We start from the raw sequence: 24,921 nt of genomic DNA, 5'->3' as shown, positions 1-24,921 counted from the left end.
GATATCATTGATATGTATCGAAACTATCGAAAGCGACAATCGATGTTTTCGAATCCCCTTTAATCGAGTTCTTATTTATTTTATAATAGTAATTAATAATTACTAATTATTTACATTTGATTTAATTTAATCAGATTTTTAAACTATTTTAGCCTCGGTAGAGAGTATCATTTCGTTCCATTTGGAGTTGAAACTCTAAGTCCATGGGGTCCCAACGCGCACAAGTTGTTTGCAGAAATCGCGAAGCGTCTGGTTGACATAACTGGTGACCGAAGAGCTGGCGGCTTCCTCGCACAACGTATCAGCATTGCGATACAGCGAGGGAAATGGGAATGCCGCCAGCATCCTTGGTACAATGCCTCAAGAGCCTATTTTAGATTGAAGCTAGTTATTAATTTCGTTTACGTAGTACCACTGTATATATCTTGTATGTAAATAAATGCTTTATAGCACACATAAGTATACGTATAATTTAGTTTGTACATAACTAACATTGAATATCTGCAAACCGATTTTGTTCAGATTCTCCGATTCCGTTTCCGATTTGCTTAGCCATAGAGAAGATCGATTACTCGAATGGACATCTACATCACTATCATAAAAATGGACGCCTTTGTCATTGTCAAAAAATTAAAAATTATGTGGAAATTATATGGGAAATTATAATATTAAAGTTTTTATTGTAGTGTCGCCTCTACATGGTGTAAATTATTTCGTTAATATTAATCTATCCATCAGGATGGCTGAAGACTTAAGAAACTATAATTTACAATTACAGCAGGTATATCAATGGAGCAAATGCATTACAATATTTATTTATGAGTGTACCTGATAAGGGTTTAATGAAATCAATTAATTATGTCGAAATAACAAATTTCAGGTTGAAGCGGCACTGTTAACCGACTCTCAAAATGAGGAGCTCTTGAAATTGAAAGGCGATTTAGAAGAAGTAATTGAGTTGACCCAAGATCTTATAAAAACACAGGAAGGTGAATCTAAAGCCACGAATATTCACGGTTCTAGTAATGATGATGATGTTACAGCGTCGCTGTTGGCTGCCGAGGAGGAGGCGGAGCAGCACGCTCCCGCTCAGTGGCATGTTGGAGACAAATGCCTTGCCAAGTACAAAACTGATGGATCGTAAGTGCCAGAACATGGTTTTGCAAATATTGTCACTGTGAATTTGGTTAATGTCAAGTTACATTATTCATAATCACGTCCTTTATTGAAATTTAGATGTAGATTTTGCTTGCTCTTGTTTGCCTTCTATTTATTATAAGAGTTGACATATCAGTAAACATAGACATTCAAGTGCGGTTTGCACCATGGTTGGGAGACTGGTCTATAGTTGGGTTGTTTAACAGTACCTATGTATACATTATTGTTAATCTCCAGCGGAACATTAAAAATTTGTTGTGTTCCAGGTTTTATGAAGCAACTGTTGAAGAAATAACAGCAGAAAGCTTAAAAGTAAAATTTGATGGTTATACTTCATTAGAAACAGTTTCTGTGTATGATGTAAAGCCAGTGGGCTCAGGACTGAAAAGAAGATTAAGTACAGATGAAAGCAAGTTAGTATTAATGTTTGACTATTTTGCTTATCAATTAGAAGAAAATGTCTTTCTACATCAGGTATCAGGTCACCTTTCCAAAACTAATAAATAAATAAATATCTAATACAGATACATAATTATGAGTGTGTCATTAAAATTATAATATACCAAAACCTTAAGCTAATAAAATGGTTTAGCTCTATGTTTATTATAATATACCAAAAACTTAAGCTAATAAAACGGTTTCGCTCACATATGTTTATTATAATATACCAAAAACTTAAGCTAATAAAAAGGTTAAGCTCACATATGTTTATTAGAGTGTGACACAAAGTTTAATTTCAAATACCAATACCTGAGCCTAAGTTGGCCACCTTCAATATTGACCATTGCTTTATGCAGAACCCGTTGACTACCTTTTCTCTTTGTGACAGCCTTAAGTTTAGTAATTGTATCATTCTTTCCTCATTTTACAGGCATGGAAAAGGCTACAACAGAGAATATTTAAAAAAGAAAAAGCAGAAAAAACAACAAAGATTTAAACAAATTGAGGAAGAAAGAGAGAGTGAAAAAAATAAATGGCTATCATTTCATACTAAGGCATCCAAAAAGCCTGGAGTTCGAACTAAAAGCATTTTTGCATCTCCTGACAATTTGACTGGTAGAGTTGGTATTGGTACTTGTGGTATCTCTGGCCAGCCTATGACTAACTACACACCTGGTGAAAAATGGAAGAAAGGGGGATAGTATAGGTATAATTGTTCATTTCCCATTTAGTTTTATTTTATCAAATAAGTTAGTGTCTCCCGACCTGATTATGGATTTATAATAAAAAATTTCAATACAATATCTTAGTTTTTACTTGATTATCCTAAATACCTGCATAGTTGCATACACTGTAGTGTTGCAGCATCTAAGAGTATTGTAATGAATTTGCATATCTAGTTTATTCCTTTGAATGCCAAAGGTTTCAATGCCGCTTCTGGTGTTCTCTTAACCTTTTGGACGCCAATGACGGATATATCGGCACCGCAAGTCCAACGTCAAAGACGGATTAATCGGTCACAGACCACAGAGCAACATAGACCTATGTGCATGTGCATAAAGTTCAATTTCAGTTTTGACACTTCGGTGACGTGGCGACCGAGTGACACTTTGTGTTTAACGCGGCGTCGAAAAGGTTAAATAAATATTATAGAACAATTTTACATCAACCTAGTCCCACAGTAAGTTCATTAGTTCAGTAAGGCTTGTGTTGTGGGTACTAGGACTAGACGACGATATACCTATATTATATAGTTAAATATAAATACATTTATACATATACATAGAAAACACCCATAACTCAGACACAAATGTTTTTAATAAACACACAAATAAATGCCCTTACCAGGATTCAAACCTAAGACCTCCTGCTTCACTTACGTAAGCCTTCAATTTATTTCACAAGGCAAACGGATTTTGTGAAATTGTTGTACAATATGCCATTTTAGATCCTAAAACCAAGACGTAAATCGCGGACATTCAAATACGGAACGTGCTGGAATATCAAATGGAATTTTATTTGGAAAATGGAAACATTAGGTTACTCCACCGACAAGAGCTTAAATATATATATGATGATGAAAACCTTGGGAGCTGCGTTGAGAAGACTTGCAGGTATTTTTTTTCTTTACAAATTCAATCTTGATATAGGATGAATCCAGATTATTCGATATTGCAGAAAAAAACGTGAAAAATAAATTGCATCAACGTTTTATTAAGAAACATCGCCCTCTCACGCGCGCTTTCCAAATCCCGTAAGTAGTGTGGAGTACATGTGGAGTAGCTATGTGTAAGTAGTTCACAGTATGTTTCCCTAGAGGGCGTTAAGCGTAAAGCTTCTGATGAGCTTCTGTAATGTGTCTTTGTTCTCTGGCATGCTAATTGTATTGTTAAGAGGATAGTGGCAACCCCTGTGTCGCGCCAAGCGCCAAGCACGATATAAGGTGGTAACATGAATCTAGTATAACATGGATCGGTCATGAGGGGTGGGGCGAAATGACCGAACGGGATAGTCTTATCTTATGTATCTTTCAGTAGTAGTGACAGAGAACAATATATTACTTTTTGTCTTTGTCATAGTTTCACTTTTCCACCGCTGCCACAACCGAAATTGTGGCAAACAAATAAGTACGTGACATGTCATGCTTGTTCGTTGCTTGTTTAATTATTGTTGTTTTCTATGAAATTGTGCTTTCTCTTATAAAACATAGTGATGGTTAGCGTTTTGAATTGATAAAATAATGGTGAATTGTTCTGTAATCGGCTGTAATAGCCGCTCTGGGCAAAAATATGAGAACATAACCTTTCACACGTAAGTACGGTATTTTATACCTTCCTCTTAACGCAATATGTGAGAATAAAATCATAAAATTACGTTACACTCAAAGCAATGTAGAATCAAACGATTTCAATAAAAATATCACAATTATTTACGCAAATTAACAAAACATTATTTGTAAAATTATCCACCCAAATTACGTAGGTTGTTAGTGGTAATATGTCAGCTACTCAGACGACTCTGAGGTCAGCCGTTTTTAATCTTCTTCTTAATTTAGCTGCATAACAATCATGTTAGGGATACCAGATGAAAATATCATAATTTTATGGGTAATGAGGGCTAACGCGTATGAATTCGCCGCTAGGGGCGCTAGTGTAGATGGTGGTCTTTTCCATAGTTCGAAATGTCAAATGTCACTTGTCACTTCAATGACTGACAGCTGTTAGCTGTAGTCTTTTGGACCACCATCAACAGAGGCGCCAACTGGTGAGCAAAAAACGATAGCCCTCATTTTGACCTCGAAGTTTTTTCGTATTTCTAATTCCAAAAAATAAAATAAACAAATGTTGTGAACATTAAATGTGGTGTACATTAATTGGTGTGAATAATGTGATTGTGATTTGTGATTTCATAAAGTTAAAACTCATAATACATTTTATTTTACGTTTTATTTACTAAACATGTTTAGTTTTGTACCACCTGCGCGAATTATAGGAGGTATTTCATTGTTCATACGCCTAAAAAGAACGGCCCATTGACATTTTATTCAACAATTTTAATACCGTCAAACTTTGCCTCCAGGGTAATCGCCCCAACGTTATATCAAATATTGGGGTAATTTTTACCAATATGGTATCCCCACGTTTATGACGTCATCTATGTCTATCCCTTACGGGCGCACGCGGTAGGCCGCATCTATGTAATGCTAGGTCTATGGTTGGGAAGTGGTATCAACCTCAGAATAATGACTAAAGCATAGAAGTCGGGCAAAAATGCTTCGCAAATATGTATACCCGTACTTTACTTCCTTACGAATTAGATAATGTGCCGAAAAGAGATGCATATATGCTTGTTATTTCTCATTTACGTACGGTGTCATAAGTTTGATAATTTGCTAGGGATGTGACTGTGTCGACTTTTTATATCGATAAATTATGCATAAGTTTATGTGCCGTGTAAAAGATAATCACGAAATTGGCAAATTGATAATAGTCTGGCTAATGAAAGTTGAACCTGAAAAAACGCGGCAATTTCAAGAAATCTGTAGCAGGCGGCTCGTTGAAATGAAATGAAATGCGTGGAATACAAGGATTGCATAACTTTTATACTTTTTATAATTTTCATATTCTAAAAATCATTAAAAAGTATAAAAATTATGCAATCCTTTCAATCAAAGAGCCGCGTGATATGAGGATTAATGCATGTACCTAATATAGCTTTTATCTCATTTGCAGTCTACCACTCAGAACCGTCTAACTATACCTCTCGTTTTTTTATCATTAGAAAGAAGGCGAGCGATCTTAATGTGTCGTTTTATCGAAAAACACTTTGAAAATAAGTCACAACAAATATCACGATACGAGTACGAGTATCAAATATACGATCATTTACATACTTTTGCTTTCATAAGTAAAATATTGCTATATTTATAAAAAAACTTGTCAATAAAAAGACACGTGGAAAAGGTTTACCGTTTTTTCTAATGCTAAAAGACTAAGTATAGTTTCTAGTCATGTACAGTCAGCTGCAGAGAAAAGGCACCCCCCCTGCATACAAAGTTCTGTAAATTAGTATGGACGTGGGGTACCTTTTCTCTGCAGCTGACTGTACCAAATATGAAATGAAAAAAAAAAAAACGTTCGTGTAATATATTTTTTTTATTTAATAATAGGGAATATTACGCGAAACTCGGCGTAGGTGGCGCCACTATCACAATCTGAGGGTCTATCGCGAAACAAGAAAATCGAACTTTCGTTATCTAACATCTCTGTCACTCTTGCGTATTCGAGCGATAAAGAGGCAGCTAGATAACGAAATTTCGGATTCGAGTTTTCCGGTAGGTCCCCTGAAAACTTGTCAAAAACCTGTTAAAGGTACAGTATGAATAAGTTACTCTACGGTGCACTAAAAAAGCTAGTGCTGCACTCTGGTGGCAGAACATTGCAGTAATATCCCCTATTCCTCGTCCTTTGGAAATCTGAAATAAAAAGTTGAGTTTTATGACCAACAATATTAATAAAAGGAACATTCATCAATGATCATTAATGTCTTTTTTATTAGGGTTCCGTACCCAAAGGGGTTAAGACGGGACCCTATTACTAATACTTCGCTGTCCGTCTGTCTGTCACCAGGCTGTATCTCATGAACCGTGATAGCTAGACAGTTGAAATTTTCACAGATGATGTATTTCTGTTGCCGCTATAACAACAAATACTAAAAAGTACGGTCCCCTTGGTGCGCGCGTCCGACCCGCACTTGACCGGTTTTTAAAACTGGCAAACACAATCTGTCAGTAAGTAAGAACAAAGAAAACTATAGGTACAGTCGAAGGCAAAAATATCGATCCAGACAAATGGCTTAAAAATATGTGAACACGATTTTATTGTCTGAGCGTACACATATTTTTGAGACTTTGGGAATGTATATATATTTATGCCCTTGACTGTACTCATCAATTAAAATGAGACAGTCCTGGGCCAAACTATAAGAAAGCTGTAAATGTCGATAGGTTATTGATCTGAGGTCGATACATCACTATGCCAAAAATATAACCTTTCATACTTAGCAGAAAAGTTCGAAAATGTATGCAAAAATCTATATAGACTTGAATGCAAGTAATAATTACATAAACAATATATCGATTTCTATGTTTAGGGTCAGGTCCTATAAATTAATTTCTTCAAAATTGAACAAAACTCACCGATTAAAGGTTATCGGTTCGTGCGTATTTTCTTTTCTTCCTGTATGCGATTTACAGCCCTCGATCACACAAGACATTATCACAAAGGGAACTTCAAACCATTACAAATAAAAACTCAACACGTTTTCCAACAATCTTTCAGGAATAGCAAGAATATAATTAAAATAAACCAAGATGACCGCTGAAACATCCCGAAATATTTCAACTAAAATAATACGATTATGTCAAGTTGTTACAGTTGACACCTACCTGTGAAATAACGAACTTATATTTTACTTGGCTGGATTATATTATAGAACCACATAGGACCATTTGACATTTCCCTCAGTTCATCTTATGACAATACTGAAAAAAACGAAAGAACTTGCGGATTGTTGTCTCACTCACTCATAGACAAAAAGTAATAACGTGTTGTGAATACGATATCTTTTACCAAGCTTTTATTTTTGCCCGGCTTCTTTGTTAGTCATTATTCTGAGGTATCAACCAGATTCTACTTTCTCATTTGGCAACACTGACAGATAGAATGACAGTTCTCATGGCGGGGAAAAGCACGATGGCGCCATTAGAGAATAATTTTTAAGAAAAAAAAACCGACTTCAATGGGGGATGCCGCTGTAAGTTCACTTATTGTTGATGGTGCACTCTTAGATTCCAGACAATGAAATGAAAAAGATAGCATCTTTTGCCTAATTATGTAGAAAAGGAGGTAAAACGACCCACTTTTCTAGTAGCATTTCGTTTTTGTAAGGGTCGCAGTTCTAACCTAACCTACTTTTATGATAGCATTTCGTTTCTGGTTAGAGCTGTGACCCGCTCTAACCTAACCTAACCTACTTTTCTGAAAGCAGTTCTGTTCTGTGAGAATCGCAGTTCAAAACCCACCCACCCACCTAACCTACTTTTCTAGTAGCATTTCCGGTTCCGGGTCTGGGTCCGGATCCGAGTCCGGGTCCGTGTCCGGCTGTCCGGGTCCAAGTTTGGGTCAGAGTTCGGTCCGGGTCCGGGTCCGAGTTGAGTCCATGTTCAGACCCGGGTCCGGGTCCGAGTCCAAGTCCAAGTTTGGGTCTGGGTCCATAAAGAAGAGAACAAATCGCCAAACGTGAACTATGTGTCATTGAAGAGTTCCATTCTGACCATCATCAGCAGTTCCACTTTATCAAATGTCACTTTTTTAAATGTAAATGCTGGATTTGTTGATGAAAATACAAAAACCACTATATGTATGCCTTTCGCATTTGAGGAGTTCCCTCGGTTCCTCGTGGGTCTCCTCATCAGAACTCGAGCTTGACAACAATATGTCTTAAGAACTTTAGTTGCTTAACAAACATAAAGAAGAGGACAAATCGCCAAACGTAAACTATGCGTCATTAAAGAGTTCCATTCTGATCATCATCAGGAGTTCCACTTCATCAAATGTCACTTTTTAAAATGGAAATGCTGGATTTGTTGATAAAAATACAAAAATCACTATATGTATGCCTTTCACATTTGAGGAGTTCCCTCCGGTTCCTTATGGATCCCATCATCAGAACTCGAGCTTGAAGAAAATGTGTCTTTAAAACTTAACTTGCTAAACAAACATAAAAAAGAAGACAAATCGCCAAACGTGAACTATGCGTCATTAAAGAGTTCCATTCTGGTATTTCTGATCATCATCAGCAGCTCCACTTCATTAAATGTCACTTTTTAAAATGGAAATGCTGGATTTGTTGATAAAAATACAAAAATCACTATATGTATGCCTTTCACATTTGAGGTGTTCCCTCGATTCCTCATGGATCCTATCATCAGAACTCGAGCTTGACAAAAGTGTTTCTTGAAAACCTAACTTGCTTAACAAACATAACGAAGAGGACAAATCGCCAAACGTGAACTATGCGTCATTGAAGAGTTCCGTTCTGATCATCATCAGCAGTTCCACTTCATCAAATGTCACTTTTTTAAATGTAAGTGCTTGATTTGTTGATGAAAATACTAAAATCACTATATGTATGCCTGTAACATTTGAGGAGTTCCCTCGATACCTCATGGATCCCATCACCAGAACTGCTTTTTGACAAAAACGGAACCAATATGTATGTATATAATTACAATCAAAAAAAGAATTTTCAAAATCGGTCCAGAAATGACGGAGTTATGGAGTAACAAACATTTAAAAAAAAACATACAACCGAATTGATAACCTCCTCATTTGAAATCTTGAAGTCGGTTTAAAAATGAAGGTACGTGCATGAGGTGTTGGACGGCGCTGGGTGTACTGAGTCGGTACACGGTGCGCCTTCACGCTGTAACGAGAACCTGTCCAGGTGAGTGTTTATACACTTATTTATGCTTATATAATCGACATCCTAGCTACATGGGAGTGGAACAAGGGGTTAACCAACGGTCCTTGGTTAACGTAGTTTCACTAAGGTGCAGTCCAATCTCGACATTGGACTGGGAAGACCGGGGCTTCCCGGAGTGTGTACCGGAAGCACACAGGCAGGCATTTAGTACGGTCGGTTATGAGTTGGAGTATATGGGCCGGATCTAGGGGGCAGGCATATGGAGGATCCCGTGGGGGCACCGCCCCCACGTCCAGGTGGTGTGCAGGACGGCGACAGGCGAACCGATCGTACGGGAGAGTCACTCTGGATAGGCCAGTAGACTGCACTCTCATATTGATACAGACGTGCGATGCCAACTCGGAAGTAAATGTACTTGTACATGTAACAGTGTGGTCGTAGGTGACCCCTTCTCCTACTCTCATGTAGCATGGTCACAGATTAATAAATGCATGGTGTTATGTGCATTCATGATGATATATTTTGTTGCCCAGAGCAATCTATACCCAATTGGATTCAGGCACGTGTATTATGCATGGCTGGGTATAGATGGCGCGACACCCTGGAAAATATTTTTACAGTACATATGGTGCTACTTTTTCGCACTAGTGCGGGAATGAGCCCTTTTCGTGCATATGTCGAAAGTTTAAAGGGCCATATGTACTGTAAAACGTTGTACGATACACGTGCGAAAAGGTAATTCGCAACTCGTGTCGATTTAAAACACTCCCTGCGGTCGTGTTTTAATTTATCGCCACTCGTTTCGAATTTCCTCTTTTCCGCACTTGTATCGTAAATAACTATTTCAACACACTTGCTCAAAACGACGTTTTTATTCCACCGATTTTTGGCTCATAATCCTAGATATTAAACATGCGTGCTCTTTCAGTGTATTATTCCACTCGTGCTTTTTCATTATATTATCCGACTGAGTTAAGAAGGTAACTGATTGCTAATAATATGTATGGAAAGGGAGCCTTCTTTAATTGGTCGGACTGGCGGGCACGGGCGCGCCGGACCGCCTGCGCAGTGCGCGGCCCGGCCGGCCCGCCCGCCGCGCCGCCCGCGGCCGGGGCAAGCAATGGGCCGGCCGGCAGTACGAGTATGACAGATGCAACACACAATACTAACTGTTTTAACTATTAAAATTTGATTAATATGAGTTTCTTTTTTTTCTCGCAAGTGTGTTGAAAAACGTCGTATGAAACGCGTGTGCATTGGTCATTACACACATCGGCTTTCCTATTGCGCGTTCGCTTACAGCTCGCGCGCACAATATCGCCTCGTGTGTAATGACCAACTTAGCACACTTGTATCATAATGTACTATTACATAACTTACTGTAAGTCTTCTTTAATTGGTCGGACTGGCGGGCACGGGCGCGCCGGACCGCCTGCGCAGTGCGCGGCCCGGCCGGCCCGCCCGCCGCGCCGCCCGCGGCCAGGGCAAGCGAGGGCCGGCCGGCAGTACGAGTATGACAGATGCAACACACAATACTAACTGTTTTAACTATTAAAATTTAATTAATATGAGTTTCTTTTTTTTCTCGCAAGTGTGTTGAAAAACGTCGTAGGAAACGCGTGTGCATTGGTCATTACACACATCGGCTTTCTTATTGCACGTTCGCTTACAGCTCGCGCGCACAATATCGCCTCGTGTGTAATGACCAACTTAGCACACTTGTATCATAATGTACTATTACATAACTTACTGTAAGTTATTGACAATAGCTATGTCCCTATAATGTCAATATCCAGAGAGGAAAGTGGGGACTACGTTTGTATTGGGAAGGAGTCTTCATCTTATAATAAAAATAAATTAAAAAACAAGTGGGTATAGTAAAACTTATGTTAAATAATTTATGTATTTTAATAACATAACCAGTCTGGGGTACACTACATAATTCCGAAAAATTGTATGCCGAGTTTTAGAATGTCGAATATTATCATTCCGATTTTTAAATGCTGGCCCCATAAAAATTCCAACTGTCGTAGTTACGCATAATTTTCCTACTACGGCTACGGCGTAGCACTCCGCCGCAAAGCACCTAAAGTATAACTGTCAGTTTTAAAGTAAGACAGAAGAAACGTACAGGCTAGGGAATGCAATACCGGGATACCAGGATCCCGAAATACCGGGATCCCGCATGCAATTTGCGGGATTAATCCCGCGCGTAAATTAAGCGGGATCCCGCGGGATTTGCGGGATTGAGGAGCGACGTGGTTCTTAGGTTTTTACGTGTTACTAAGTACAAGTAACACGTCTCCTACTGGCGAAAGTTCTTCACGGAGCCTAGATGCATCTGTGGAGGTAAATGGAAGGGATACATAACATACATAGATAACAAGTCAAGCACGAAACAGGTCACGATTCTCCACCAAAATGTAAATAGACTTGAACACAAAACTTATAAGCTAGAGTGCGAATTACAACTCTGTGATCGTGTTGACGTACTGTGTCTAACGGAGCATTGGCTAACATTAGCTAAAATATCCTCTGTGAGCATACTGAACTACAGTCTTCGGGCCCAGTACTGCAGACCTTCGCGCATAGGAGGCGGGGCATGCATCTACGTCGAGTCTGGCATCACGACCATCGAGCGACGTGAAGTATCCGAGATCTCAGTGGAGAAGCAGTTGAATGTATAGGTATGGACCTAATTGTGGTGTGTATATATCTGCCTCCGAACGGTGACATTGACTTATTATTTTCCAAATTATATCAGTTATTTAATCTAAATATATTAATTAATAATAAAGTTGTAATAGTTGGCGATTTAAATATAGATTTACTTATCAAAAATAATAATACTAAATCATTATGTAACATCTTAAAACAATTTGGATTTAAGCAACACATTAAACAACCAACTAGAATAACGACATCAACAGTAACCTGTATTGACCACATATACACTAACCTACCTAAAACTGACATTAAAAGTACTAACTGTTATCAAATGAATGTATCTGACCACTTGAGTACGAGCATTGTAGTTAATATGTGTAAAAATAATTTAAATACACGCTATATAGCTAAGCGTATATTTCCAAAGGAGAAAATAAATGGTTTTAAACAAAGCTTAATCTTTTATGAATGGGACACCTTGTTAGCAAAAAACTTATGTCCTAGTAAACAATGTGAGTCTGTTTTAAATGTTATCAAACACAGTTTTGATCTACACTTCCCAGTGAGGAAACGTCCCGTAAAAAATAGGTCCAGTGTGTGGGCCAATGACACTTTGCGACAATTACGTAACCAAATTCGTCTTTGTAAACAAAGTTTATCTATGGGTAATGTCGATATGTTTTCGCACTTGCTAGGACTAGAGTCCCGTTACTCACTAGAACTAAAACAAACTAGAACTAAGTATATAAATAAACAAATAGCATTATGTGACGACATGTGTAGGGGTGTGTCGTATTATAGCATCCGAGACGTGCAATAACAACAAACGCGGGAGCGGAGCGCTAGACGTACTCGTGAGCAGGTCGGAGGGCGACTGCGCTGAGGCGCGTGCGACTGCTGCCGCGCAAGCGCTAAACCGGTATTACACTACTGCTAATGCCCACAATCCCAAACCGTGTCCTAGGGATGCGCTCGCTTACCTACAAAAATACTTACCGGCCGAGCTCTTGGAATTTCAATTTAGACCATTTACGCTCGACGAAATTGTTCAGACATTAAAGCAAATAAAATGTAAACCATCAAAAGATAGCAACGATATGACCACTAACATACTCGGATATCTCCCACCTACCGTAGTATCTTTGCTACTGAAATTGTTTAATGATTGCGTCGCCGCAGGAGTGTACCCGGATCCTCTCAAAATTATTAAAATTGAACCTATCTACAAGGGAAAAGGCGACATGCATATTCTGAAGAACTTTAGGCCTGTCGCGCTCGCTGATACCGATCGTCTCCAAAGTCTTCGAGAAATTACTAAGTAAGCGAATAATGAATCACCTTGTAGATAATAACATCCTCAATATACACCAGTACGCGTACCAATCGGGACGGTCGACGGTGAGCGCGGCGCGCGACTTAAAGGCGCGGGTGCTCGCCCACCTCGACGGCGGGCGGCAAGTGGCGGCCGTATTCTGTGATCTGTCGCGCGCCTTCGAGATGGTGGATCACCAGCTCCTCCTAAAAAAAATGTGGTGCTATGGGGTGGGGGGTAACTTTCACAAATTAATTGCGTCATTATTAAAAAACCGAGTGCAGCGCACCCACGTCCTGAACTCTAAGTCCAGTCTGGATCCCACAGGCGAGTGTGCCGTGCCCCAGGGATCCATGATTGGTAATTACTTATTCTTGTTGCTTATCAATGACATCACGGCTGCTAGCTCCGATGCTGAATATGTAACTTACGCGGACGACACATGCATAATAGTAAACGATAGTAGTATTGAGAATCTTACGCTGAAGTTGACTCATGTTATGACCCAGATATCAAAGTGGTTCCGTGCCAACGGCATGCTGTTAAATGTAGAGAAAACCAACTTGATTCATTTCCAACTTTGAAAGTCCCAGACAGAGTTAAAAATAAGTATTGACAACACCCCAATACCCCAAGTTGACCAAACCAAATGCTTAGGCTTCATTATCGATTCTGGTCTAACATGGTCAGCTCACATAGACATTATGTGCGACAAGTTATCTTCAGCAGCCTTTGCACTACCGAGACTGGCCCCGACACTTTCAGACGAAAATATGAAAAAAGCATACTACGGGTATTTTCACTCGATATTGATTTATGGTGTCGACCTCTGGGGGACAGCGGCTGATCTTGAGCGATTGTTCAAGCTTCAAAAACGAGCAATACGAATAATCGCGGGGAAACCTTACGACCACTCGGCACTTCCATTATTCATTAAGTAAATATCCTAACATTACCTAGTGTCTACATTTTAGAAGCGTGTAAGTATGTTAGAAATAACATCAGCTCGTATAAAACCCGTGAGCAGCAGTCAGGCAGAAGTACGCGCGGGGGAAATCTGCTTTCGATCCCGCCCCATACTACCGCTAAAGCCAAGAAATCCGTCTATGTCTTAGGAGTCAAGCTATTCAACGCGTTACCTGCCGACATCAGAGATGCCCCTAGTGACGTCACATTTGCTAATAAATGTTTTTTTTATTTATTAGAGATGACCTGCTACACCGTCGACGAATTTATCGATAAAGTGTCATCGATCCACACACGCAATATAAATAAGTAAAGTACATGTGTACACTAGATATTATAGATGTGATGTTTATGTTTACCATTATTTTGTTGAAAATTCTATTAATTCTATTATGATTGACATTTGTATTGTGCGGATAATTTACATTTAGTTAAATGTAATCAAATATTATGTACCTAATCTTGACGTGTAAACAATTACCTTTATCAAAATTAAAAAAATTTTTTTTTTATAAAAAACCACTAACATTTATTGAGCTATATCTATTGTTTACCGTGATTATAAAAGATGGATAAAGATTTACCACAATTATGAATAAGGAGTGAAAATTCCCGATAAAAAGCTTGAAATCCCCAAAACTTCTATGCATTTGATATTTTGAAAGACTTCCATCTACATTAGCGACCCGAGCGGCCAAAATTAAACGCGGTAGCCCTCAGTGAGTAATATTTGTTTTGATTAAATATTCAAAAACAAACATTTATTTATATGAATAAATATTTTTGCAAGTATGTTGGAGACGGTGTATAACTAGGAAATTTACGCTGTGTCTGAAAGTATTTTTTGAAGGCGGAATATTTGCAGTGCTAAATGCAAGTTGTGTCAAACAATAATAAAAATATTTTATACCAGTAATGTGTAATAATTATTCTTTAAGAAATTAAATAAAGAAAAAAAAATTCATCTCACTTGCTCGTAAAAGGTGTTACCTATACACGTAGGCGATGCGGTCCGTAAATCGTAAATTTCGACCTGGGGTTGTAGTGTATTTTTACGTCACACTTGCTAGGTGATGCGGTCCGTAAATCCTAAATTTGGACCTAGGGCTGTAATGTACGTGTACGTACCGAAATTAAGCAGGTTTAATTGTTTTCCTCTTTTTTTCTCACAAGTGTGATGAGACTTGGCGTGCCAAGGTACAGGAATTACGAAATCGTGTTAATAAGCCATCAGTTCACACTCGTACATTTTTGTTTACCGCCCATAATACACAATGTACTATTTCTAAATTTTGTTTACTTTTTGTTTTAAACCTTCAAATTTAGCACCAATTCGTAAAATTGTATAGTAATTTGCGGGATCCCGCAAATACCGGAATCCCGCGGGACTGAGAATGTCAATCCCGCTAAATACCGGGATTGAATTCCTTATGCGGGATTGCATTCCCTAGTACAGGCCAATTCGAACGTACACTGACATAAGAATGATATCTAAATGACGCTATTTAGTTATCGTGCATTTCACTCGTACTTGTCCGTACATGTATTGGCGCGAGCGAGACTTACAATGTTAAGAGGCCGTAGTCGATTTTGGAGCAAAAATTTTAAATTGATAGATTTAGTCGTTGAAATTATACACGTTTTGTTACGTAATATCTAAATAACAAGTATTGGTTTCTATTAGCACGTCTTCTCATCTTGCTTTTTAATAATGAGGTCGCAAGCGTGCGTCACCGGTAATAAATGAAAAGATAGGGCAGTTTTTAAAAATTCATCAATAGTTTGTGGTGGTAAATTATACAAATTGATGTATAAAAATAGTTTCAACAAATGTTGTAGATTGTTTAAGTATCAAAATTACGTTGAAATTAAGTCGATTTTCAGAGAAATTGTCACTTGTTTTGAAGTAATTTCTGGAGAAAATTGATTTCGTCTAACTTTCATTTACACTACTTCAAAGTCATAATAATAAAAATGTAGTGTGATAAACGTCAAGTACAGGATATGTGTAATACAAAATTACCATGTTTAGCCGTCCAAACTTTACGAAATTTACAAATAATAGCGACAAAATCAGTGCTTTTCGCGCGTTTACCTAAACGTCCATCAGAACAGCAAACATTACTAATTTAGTGAGTCTGTTTTCAACAAATTGATCTGATAAAAGGTAAGATAAGAAGATGCGCTAATACAAACCAGTACTTGTTATTTCAATTAGGTAACAAAAGGTGTACAATTTCACCGACTAAATCTATCAATTTTACATTATTGCGACTAAAATCGACACCGGCCTCTTAAATGACATAATTTAGATATCACTCTGATGTAAGTGTACCTACGATCGAACTGGCCTGTGGGAATAAGGACTGACTGTATCGTTTATTATAAATACAGATAAAACCTGGTCTAACTATTTATATGTGTATTATTTTGTATTACTATATATGTTCTAAGGGTTTGATCTATGGGTATTTTTTAGCCATATCTGATATAAGGTTTTATTTGTTATTTTATTTTAGGGACTTTATGATGCTTTCAATATCGTCTAGCAAATACATTCCGGACAAGCCTATCGAGCTTAATTTGAGACTATTTCACTGACTCCTTGGTACGATTTAAAGAAACAAAAGGTCAATATGCTGCCAAAACATGTTATCTAAGTGTCCTCTTCATTCAATTGAACAACTGCGGAATAAATCTTAATTTGACGCGCTCGAGTCGCTACAAAAATCCCCTCTTGGGCTCCCCAACCATTATATTGGATGTCAAAGTTTTCGTAAGTAACATGCCATATTCTCTAAAAGGCCACACATCCAAAGCTTTTTTTAGTAATAGTAGTAAGGATTCGTGCGTTCTGGCTCAAAGGGGGGGTCAAACAGGCCTGGTTTTAGTTGCTGACCTTTTTTTAGCAGCCACACCGTCGGCCTCAGTTGTTACTTGGTGTCAGCAGGTGGGCGGGGTGTTGGTTCAAGATGGCGCTCTCCTATTGGTCGTTGAGTTCCTTAATGACTCTTAATGACTCCTTAATGAGGCCACACCCCCCCCTAGCTGAAGTTATAAAGTGGGCGGGGTGTTGATTCAAAACTCTCCCATTGCCTAATTACATCCATTAACCTAACCTGTCTCTAATATCTTTGTAGTTCGAAATATAATACCTAACCAAATTTTTATTATGTTTAGAATTCTTAAAATGCCTACTTTTATTAAATATTTACGTTCAAGGGGGATACGGTTTAAACCTAACCTAACCTGTCTCTAATGCCATCGCAGTTCAAAGTGTAGAAGATATCAATTCAATGTTAATGAATAATCATAAAATGCTGTAATTTGTAAATTATTTTAATGCATAATATATAAACTTAACACAGTTTCCTGTTTTATTTAATTCTTATTATTACCTTTAGTCGAAATAAAAAACATTTATTGTTGTACAATATTTATTTAAAAATAATTCTAAACATATGACTTATGGTAATATCATTACATATTGTGTCTACAGTAGAGAAAACATTGATAAAATCATTCATTTTAACGTTTTTCATCTTCAAATAGAGATAAACTAAACAGTACTTTCCACATACCGATGTTAAATAACTTTGCAATTGTTGGTGATTATAAAACCACCTCTTAGTATTTCTCTTTAAAAACATCTGATGATAACCTTCCGGTTTTCGACCGAAGGAATCGAAATATTCACCAATGCCATTATCATCAATGTATATGGCTATCCAATGTGAACCAGGTTTAAAATCTGGATCTAAATTGCTTATGATATAAACAGGTAGTTGAACAAACATAGGCATTCGGTTGGCTGCAAATACATTCGATTCCATGTTTATCTTACTCATACAGTGTTTAATTTCATGTGTATTCATCTTGAGATAAATCCTTGTTCGTTCTATTTATGAGATAATTAACTGTTGTAATCCACACTAACATCTCGATTTTTATTGATTTCTATAACATTATCAAATTCAGCGTAAATAACGCAATTAATTGTTGTTGTTAACGCTGCATCAAATCGAACTTCTAGTCTTACACTACCATGTTTGACTAAATTCCAGTGTGAGCTTGAGCTCGCCGAAAGATCAGGAGTTAAGTCAAATGCTAGTAAACAGTAGCCTCCTCCATAGTCCTGTCTTCCTATTGAGTTACCTTCATTAAAAAAGTGAATACCCGTTCCAGTAAACAATGTATGATAAGTCGATGCAAATAAATCTTCTTTAAATGAGGGTTGCAAAGTCTTAGAAGGTACCTGTTGACCATCAACATATAGACTAGATAGGTTTAAGCCAATATTTTCGAAATTAAATGGATTTTGTGTGAGACTCCCGTTAAACGCTGAATTTTTTACGAATCCTATAATGCATCTTTTAGGTACTTGTCCTAGAAATATGTTATCCAAGGTTTTACCTTGAATCCCAGTGAATCGTTAAAACTTTAACTTCTGCTCTAGTTATAGGATATTTAGCAGTTGTTGAGGCTAAAACTTTTTGATGCGCCAGTAAAACAGATGGATTTATTCGAGCCTTACGAATTATAAGGCTTGCGTCTAAAATTGTAACTTTAAATTTTTGATCATCACTGTTGCACATGAGATTAAACACTTCTTTACTTCGCACTAACTTAATGCGCGTTTCTACACCATTAATTAAAAATGTATCTTGATTAAATATATCACCATGTAAATGTCCAATCATATCAATGGCTTTATTCACTTTAACTAAATCTTGTCTCTTGGTGAAACCCTTATTTGTACTATCTGTAGCGTCCATCTTATGAGGAGTGTCTTGATACCACAGCCCACATGTCAAGTGGGAGTCTTTTGCTGCAGGTCCATAATTAAGCAATGTTTCTATATATGCACGATATGCATATGTGTTATTTGGAGGAGATACAAGTTTTTGATTTAAATAAACATCTAACTGATTAAAAAGTGAGTGTAGCCAATTATTAACAGGTGCCAGTTGAGTGGTTGTCGTAACTTCATTTGAATCAGACTTTACTATTTTTGCTTTAATATAGAGCATAGTATGAGATAGGTCGATATAATCATCCCCTGTACCAGGTACTTGGAATTTAATAGGCTCATCATCACTCAATGATGAAATCGGTTTGTAATGAATCCATTTACCACTTTCAATGCTTGTTTGAGTGACCACATGATGATCATGTATGACCACAGATAATGTATATTCCGTAGTACTCTAGTCTATACTTTACAGTAACCGTGTTTTTATGTTTCAAGTTTCAAGTTATTTATTTGCATTCATGTTGTAGTTACATATGGGTATTAAATAACAAATGAGTTGTTTCAAACATGAGCCCTGCAAGGGCATATAACTTATACCTAATACAAATAAAAATGTTAAATTGTAATCTTATTACATCTTAAAACTTATCATTTAATTTAAAGTTACAAGTAAGTTCGAGTAAGGTAGGTACAAGTCGAACAAAGCAAAACCAATTAGAAAAATTTATGCATAAAGTAACATACAATGCTTGTTAACAAACCTTATAAATGATCCATCAAACCAATACAATAAAATTACATTAAAAAATACCATCAATAAAAATACCTATTACTTAAAAATACCCACAATAAACTTAAATAACACTAAACCTAAACTAACCCCAAATTATTAACCCTAAATTGTTATTATTTTCAATCATTTAATATATGACATTCGTCATATACAATTAATATTTGTTCTAAATTGTTACAATTTATTCTACGGCTTCTATCTGTGAAAATCCACTTGACGTCAGAAGTAGAAATTTAAGTGTAATTTGTTCGGTTACATTACCGTCAGTAACGTTTCTTGTCAATTATGTAATTTTCAAAATTTGGAATATATCACAGTTAAGGTAATATGTGAGATGTCTCATCACTATAGACGGAGAGCTGGTAGAAATTTGGAGTAGGTCCTTGAGGCAAGCTGAAAATTGGCCTGATGCTTCTCCTATCTTACCCTACCTCAGCACTACAAGTCTGGCTGCAGGGTAGCGGGTCTAAACCAACCTATAAATTTTTAAAGAATTTTTTTTTTGGTGCCCAAAAAAGGTTCTTGAGGCAATCTGTAATTTCTACAAGTGGAAATTGAATATCTAAATAGTCATAAAAAAATTATGCCAGACGATTTGGCCGGGTCTTTAACCTCGCCAGACGCGTGCAAAATATTTTATCAAAAAATTCTAAAAAGGTCCTTGAGGCAATCTGTAATTTTTACAGTTTAAAGTTAAGTATCTAAATAGTCATAAAAAAAATAAGCCAGACGATTTAGTCGGGGCCTTCTACCTGCCAGACGATCTAGAAAGTTACGTATGGCACTTACTCGCACGCAAAATAAAGTTTGTTATCCTGTATAAACGTATGCTAATACAAAGTTATTTTTGTAGTTCAGAAAATTAAAGATAGAAAGGTATAAATTTGGATGTACGATGTGATTGTGAGTATGAAGATGTGTATATTTATGATAATTATGCGTATAGAATTATGGGTATGAATAGGGTGTGGGCATATTACATATTATGAAATTAGCGACAATATGTCCAGCTGTATCTCTATTGTAGATCCATGGGTAGTTCATTAGTTATGACGAAGGCCTTTTTATTTAATTTTAATGTACCATGGCGTGCATGGCTGTGTTCATGTATTTTTTTCATCTTTAGGGGTCATATAATATAATTAAATAATAAATAATTAATTAAATAATTAATTATTTATTTTAGGGGTTTAATATAATTTTAGTCTAATTTAACTTTAATTTTAATCTTAACTGTAATATAATAATTTTATGTAATGTTATAATGTAATATATTATGATCCTAAGTTGATAAATGAAATGAAATTAATATCATCACACGTTTAGGGGGGGGGGGGAGGGTGTCAAGAAAATGTGACATGTTGTGACAAAGGGAACGGGGAGTCATAAACTTTGTGACGTCACTATAACTTATTTTAATTATTTTATTCGCTGGACAGTTAAATAACAAGTTTTTGGAACGATAATCGTTTTTAATCGTTTAATTTTCTTTTTTCAAACATGCAATGAAATATCTGTGCCTCCAGTGTAAAAGGGTTAAACTCAAAAAGTGTCATTTTTCAGTATGGCCGAAAAACGTTTCTAACCGTGTTTTCTCTGGATTCTTTCTAAAAAAATTGGGGTTTTGCTTTTAGTTTAGACTAGATAGTTTAGGTAATGAATTATAAATTTTCATTTAAATTGAACTGACTTTTGTGAAAGTAACAGAAATATTGGCTGTCAAAAAAAAACTTATATCCCTTTTCACAAAAACAATAAATGTGTGAAAAGGTTAAACTGCACTTTCTCTAGTGTTGCTAAAATCTTTTTTAACTTTTGTATTGTGTAAAGAAACCATTTCGGGAATTCAAAATAGCATTTTTTTAGTACGATGGTAAAAAAACCAAATCAAAAATAATAATATTCATGTAATTAAAGAGTGAATAATTAATTAATCTTTAATTTTTCTGCTGAAATTGCTAATGGTTCAGTACAACAGGGCAGTTGTACTTTTTGGTTTTTCTTCCCCATCTTTGTTTTCCTTTTTTGTTTTGTTTCCCAATTATTTCATAATCAGTCTCATTCCAGTTGTCTTTTCTTCTACAGGACTTTCTTTTTAATATTTGAATTCACTTACCTCTACTTATGAACAAGAATTTTCCTTTTTTTTTCGTTTAATTTTCTCGCAGTGAATTCAGTTTTTTATAGCACACTGAAGTTATAAAAGCTGGCATGCGTCATGAAGTCACGAGCGGGACTCTCGGGAGTCTCGGGAGCCGAGCGGCGTACGCGCCGCCGACCCCTCTTCGGCACCCCGCGAATCCTATTCATTAACTCAATTTAGCTAAACTAGATTGTGAAAAACGACCAAAGTAAATAAATTTATACCCCTTTACACATCATGACGTCCTAAAAATTGTCTGTAAATAATAAAAAACTTAATTTTTACCGTTATTCACGAACTAGACCCGGTAGTTGAAAAAGATCTAAGTGAATTTTAATTTCTTTACACCGAATGTTCCTTGAAATGTAGTTTATTCACTAAGATTAAACTTTACTTTAACCATCGTTCGTAACACGATTTTTAAATACCGATTTTTTAAACGAGATAATATGAAAATAAATCGTTTTGAACATAATAGTATAGCATTTTGGCAAACTTTAACCCTTTTGCACAATCGATATCTCAGCAATTAGAAGTCGTAAGGCTGTGAGTGTCAACACAAAAGGTGTAGTTTTATGAAATAAACCTCTTACTGCCAAAATTTGTAATTTGGACAAACTCGACTTTTACACTGGAGGCACAGATATTGTCCTCATGTGCATCAAAACAGGCTTCAAAGTATCATGTTTCGGGCGGAGCAACTCGAGAGAACTGTAAAGGAATTGCATACGAAATTGAAGGCCTAGGCCGGGAAGTATTTTTTTATTTTATTTTAATGTAAACATGGCATCTGTGTTCATGCGAACAGGCTAAACAGCTGAATTTTTTTTTCAGTCGTAATGCAAAAATAATCAGTTTCTTTCCCGCGTAAGCAACCCTTAATTAATATTTAAAAAAAAAACGCAAAAATAAACAAAATCTTTATAGGGCTGTACTCCTAAACCGTGCGTCGTAGCGCAAAAGTAATCAAATTTTCGTTCCCCTTTGAAAAAACCCATGTGATAAATAAAAAACAATAAAAAATAAATAAAAAAAAACAACAAAAAAAACTTTATAGGGCTGTATCTCCAAAACCGTGCGTCGTAGCGCAAAAATAATCAAATTTTCGTTCCATTTCAAGGAACCCATAAGTGATATATAAAAAACACAAAAAAAACAACAAAAAAGTTATAGGGCTGTATCTGCTAAACCGTGCGCCGTAGCGCAAAAATTATGAAATTTTTGCTTCCCATCAGGAAACCCCTAATTACTATTTTTTTTAAATCACAAATAAGAAAAAAAAAGCTTTATAGGGCTGTATCTCTTAAACTGTGCGTAGTAGCGCAAAAATAACCAAATTTTTAAAAACAATAAAAAAAAAGAAAATAATATATGGCTGTAGCTTCTAAACCGTGCGTTGTAGTGCAAAAATAATAAAATTCTCGCCCCCTTTTAACACCCCACGCACTTAATAACCTATCACATCTGGACATGAAACAATCATCATCATCATCATCTTATTTGTATTATTATTTCATTATTATTTGTATTGTTTAAGCATTTATTAATTAAATAAAAAATTTACACATTATAATAATTAGAACACATTACTATTCTGTATTTAAATTGTATTATTTTACATATACATGTATTTTTTTAAATTACAATACATTCAAAATATTTAGATAAGTACGGTTTTTACTCACTATTATTTTTAGTCGCTACAATACATTACAATACATTATTATAAATTCAGTCATATTACGTTAACTAATTTATCATAAATATACACATATTCATAATCATAATCACATCGTACATCCAAATTTGTACCTTTTACCTTTAATTTACTGCACTACAAAAATAACTTTGTATTAGCATACATTTCTACAGGAGAACAAACTTAATTTTGCGTACGAGTAAGTGCCATACGTAACTTTCTAGATCGTCTGGCAGGTAGAAGGCCCCGACCAAATCGTCTGGCTTATTTTTTTTATGACTATTTAGATACTTAACTTTAACCTGTAAAAATTACAGATTGCCTCAAGAACCTTTTTTGAATTTTTTCAAAAAATATTTTGCACGCGTCTGGCAAGGTTAAAGACCCGGCCTAATCGTCTGGCATATTTTTTTTATGACTATTTAGATATTCAATTTTCACTTGTAGAAATTACTGATTGCCTCAAGAACCTTTTTTGGGCACCAAAAAAAAAAATTCTTTAAAAATTTGTAGGTTGGTTTAGACCCGCTACCCTGCAGCCAGACTTGTAGTGCTGAGGTAGGGTAAGATAGGAGAAGCATCAGGCAAATTTTCAGCTTGCCTCAAGGACCTACTCCAAATTTCCACCAGCTCTCGGACCACTAGTGCTATGAGCCGCCGATGTCTAGTGACAACTATGCGGAATCGATATCATTATAATGGGGTTGGCCGTTCGAAGTATTTAGTAGATGGCGCCAGCATAGCTTGCCCTGTCAATCCCTAGAATTGTGTCAATTTTTTGTTTTTTTAATGGAATTTTATGCCCTGGATGCCAGCCCTTTAAGCCAAATCTCATAAAAAAAGGGGCAAGCTATGATGGCGCCATCTATGCAAACCTTTGACAGTTGCCAACCCCATTATCATGGAGACTATATAACCCATTATAGATACATCGTATCCGTAGATACTTTTGTAAATTGTAACCCGATGTTGTGTGTTATTTCCATTATTCACTGATCACATCGCTTCAGTTTAACCAGTATAAATGGATCGCCTACATTCGTGGACATTATGAGCAATGAGGTCAATAATCGTATACTGACGGTGATACCATAGTCAAGACATATTGTATCTAAATAAATAAAAAACTTGTCCCTGAAGACCTACAGTGCTATCTCGCATTTTTTATTTTATAGTTAATTAGACAGTGTTACGACAAACAAAATCATGTTTACTTTCATTTACAAATAATATTTTTTCTTATTTACTCCTTTGGCTCAGCGACCCAAAATGAGACTTGGCCTCCGTCCTCCGACACAAGACAGCGCCACTTTTCTCGATCCTGTGCGACCTCTCGCCAGTTGGTGACTCGAAGTTCGCGCAGATCCGCCTCCACCATGTCGCACCAGCGATACCTGGGGCGTCCGATAGAACGTCTTTCTGCTGGGCGGCCCAGGTATGCTCTTTTCACGTTCCGATCCTCATCCATTCTCTCAAGATGGCCCAACCAACGGAGTCTGTGAGC

The 24,921-nt window shown here is 36.5% G+C and overlaps 2 protein-coding genes across 2 annotated transcripts; both read left to right on the top strand.

The window, feature by feature from the left end:
- The first annotated feature begins 620 nt into the window (after window positions 1-620).
- LOC134755873 (survival of motor neuron-related-splicing factor 30) lies at window positions 621-2,400 on the top strand. The gene is made up of 4 exons (XM_063692510.1): window positions 621-781; window positions 881-1,140; window positions 1,425-1,571; window positions 2,030-2,400. Exons 1-4 carry the CDS (start codon window positions 653-655, stop codon window positions 2,298-2,300), a joined length of 807 nt encoding a protein of 268 aa, XP_063548580.1. The 5' UTR covers window positions 621-652; the 3' UTR covers window positions 2,301-2,400.
- A 10,680-nt stretch (window positions 2,401-13,080) lies between these two features.
- Window positions 13,081-13,647, top strand: LOC134756215 (uncharacterized). The gene has a single exon (XM_063693044.1). It carries the CDS (start codon window positions 13,081-13,083, stop codon window positions 13,645-13,647), a length of 567 nt encoding a protein of 188 aa, XP_063549114.1.
- The last annotated feature ends 11,274 nt before the right edge of the window (window positions 13,648-24,921 follow it).

The sequence above is a fragment of the Cydia strobilella genome, chromosome 3 (genome assembly GCF_947568885.1).
Source record: "Cydia strobilella chromosome 3, ilCydStro3.1, whole genome shotgun sequence".
Lineage (NCBI taxonomy): Eukaryota > Metazoa > Arthropoda > Insecta > Lepidoptera > Tortricidae > Cydia > Cydia strobilella.
Note: the sequence above shows the minus strand (reverse complement) of the source record. Positions and strands in the feature narration are given on the sequence as shown.

What these genes read in the sequence shown, in the direction of transcription:
- LOC134755873 (XM_063692510.1), top strand. Translation starts at nt 653, where the DNA reads ATGGGAAATTATAATATTAAAGTTTTTATTGTAGTGTCGCCTCTACAT. An exon ending in AAGTACAAAACTGATGGATC is followed by an intron (nt 1,141 to 1,424) that starts GTAAGTGCCAGA and finishes GTTGTGTTCCAG; the next exon opens with GTTTTATGAAGCAACTGTTG. An exon ending in TTAAGTACAGATGAAAGCAA is followed by an intron (nt 1,572 to 2,029) that starts GTTAGTATTAAT and finishes CTCATTTTACAG; the next exon opens with GCATGGAAAAGGCTACAACA.
- LOC134756215 (XM_063693044.1), top strand. Translation starts at nt 13,081, where the DNA reads ATGAATCACCTTGTAGATAATAACATCCTCAATATACACCAGTACGCG.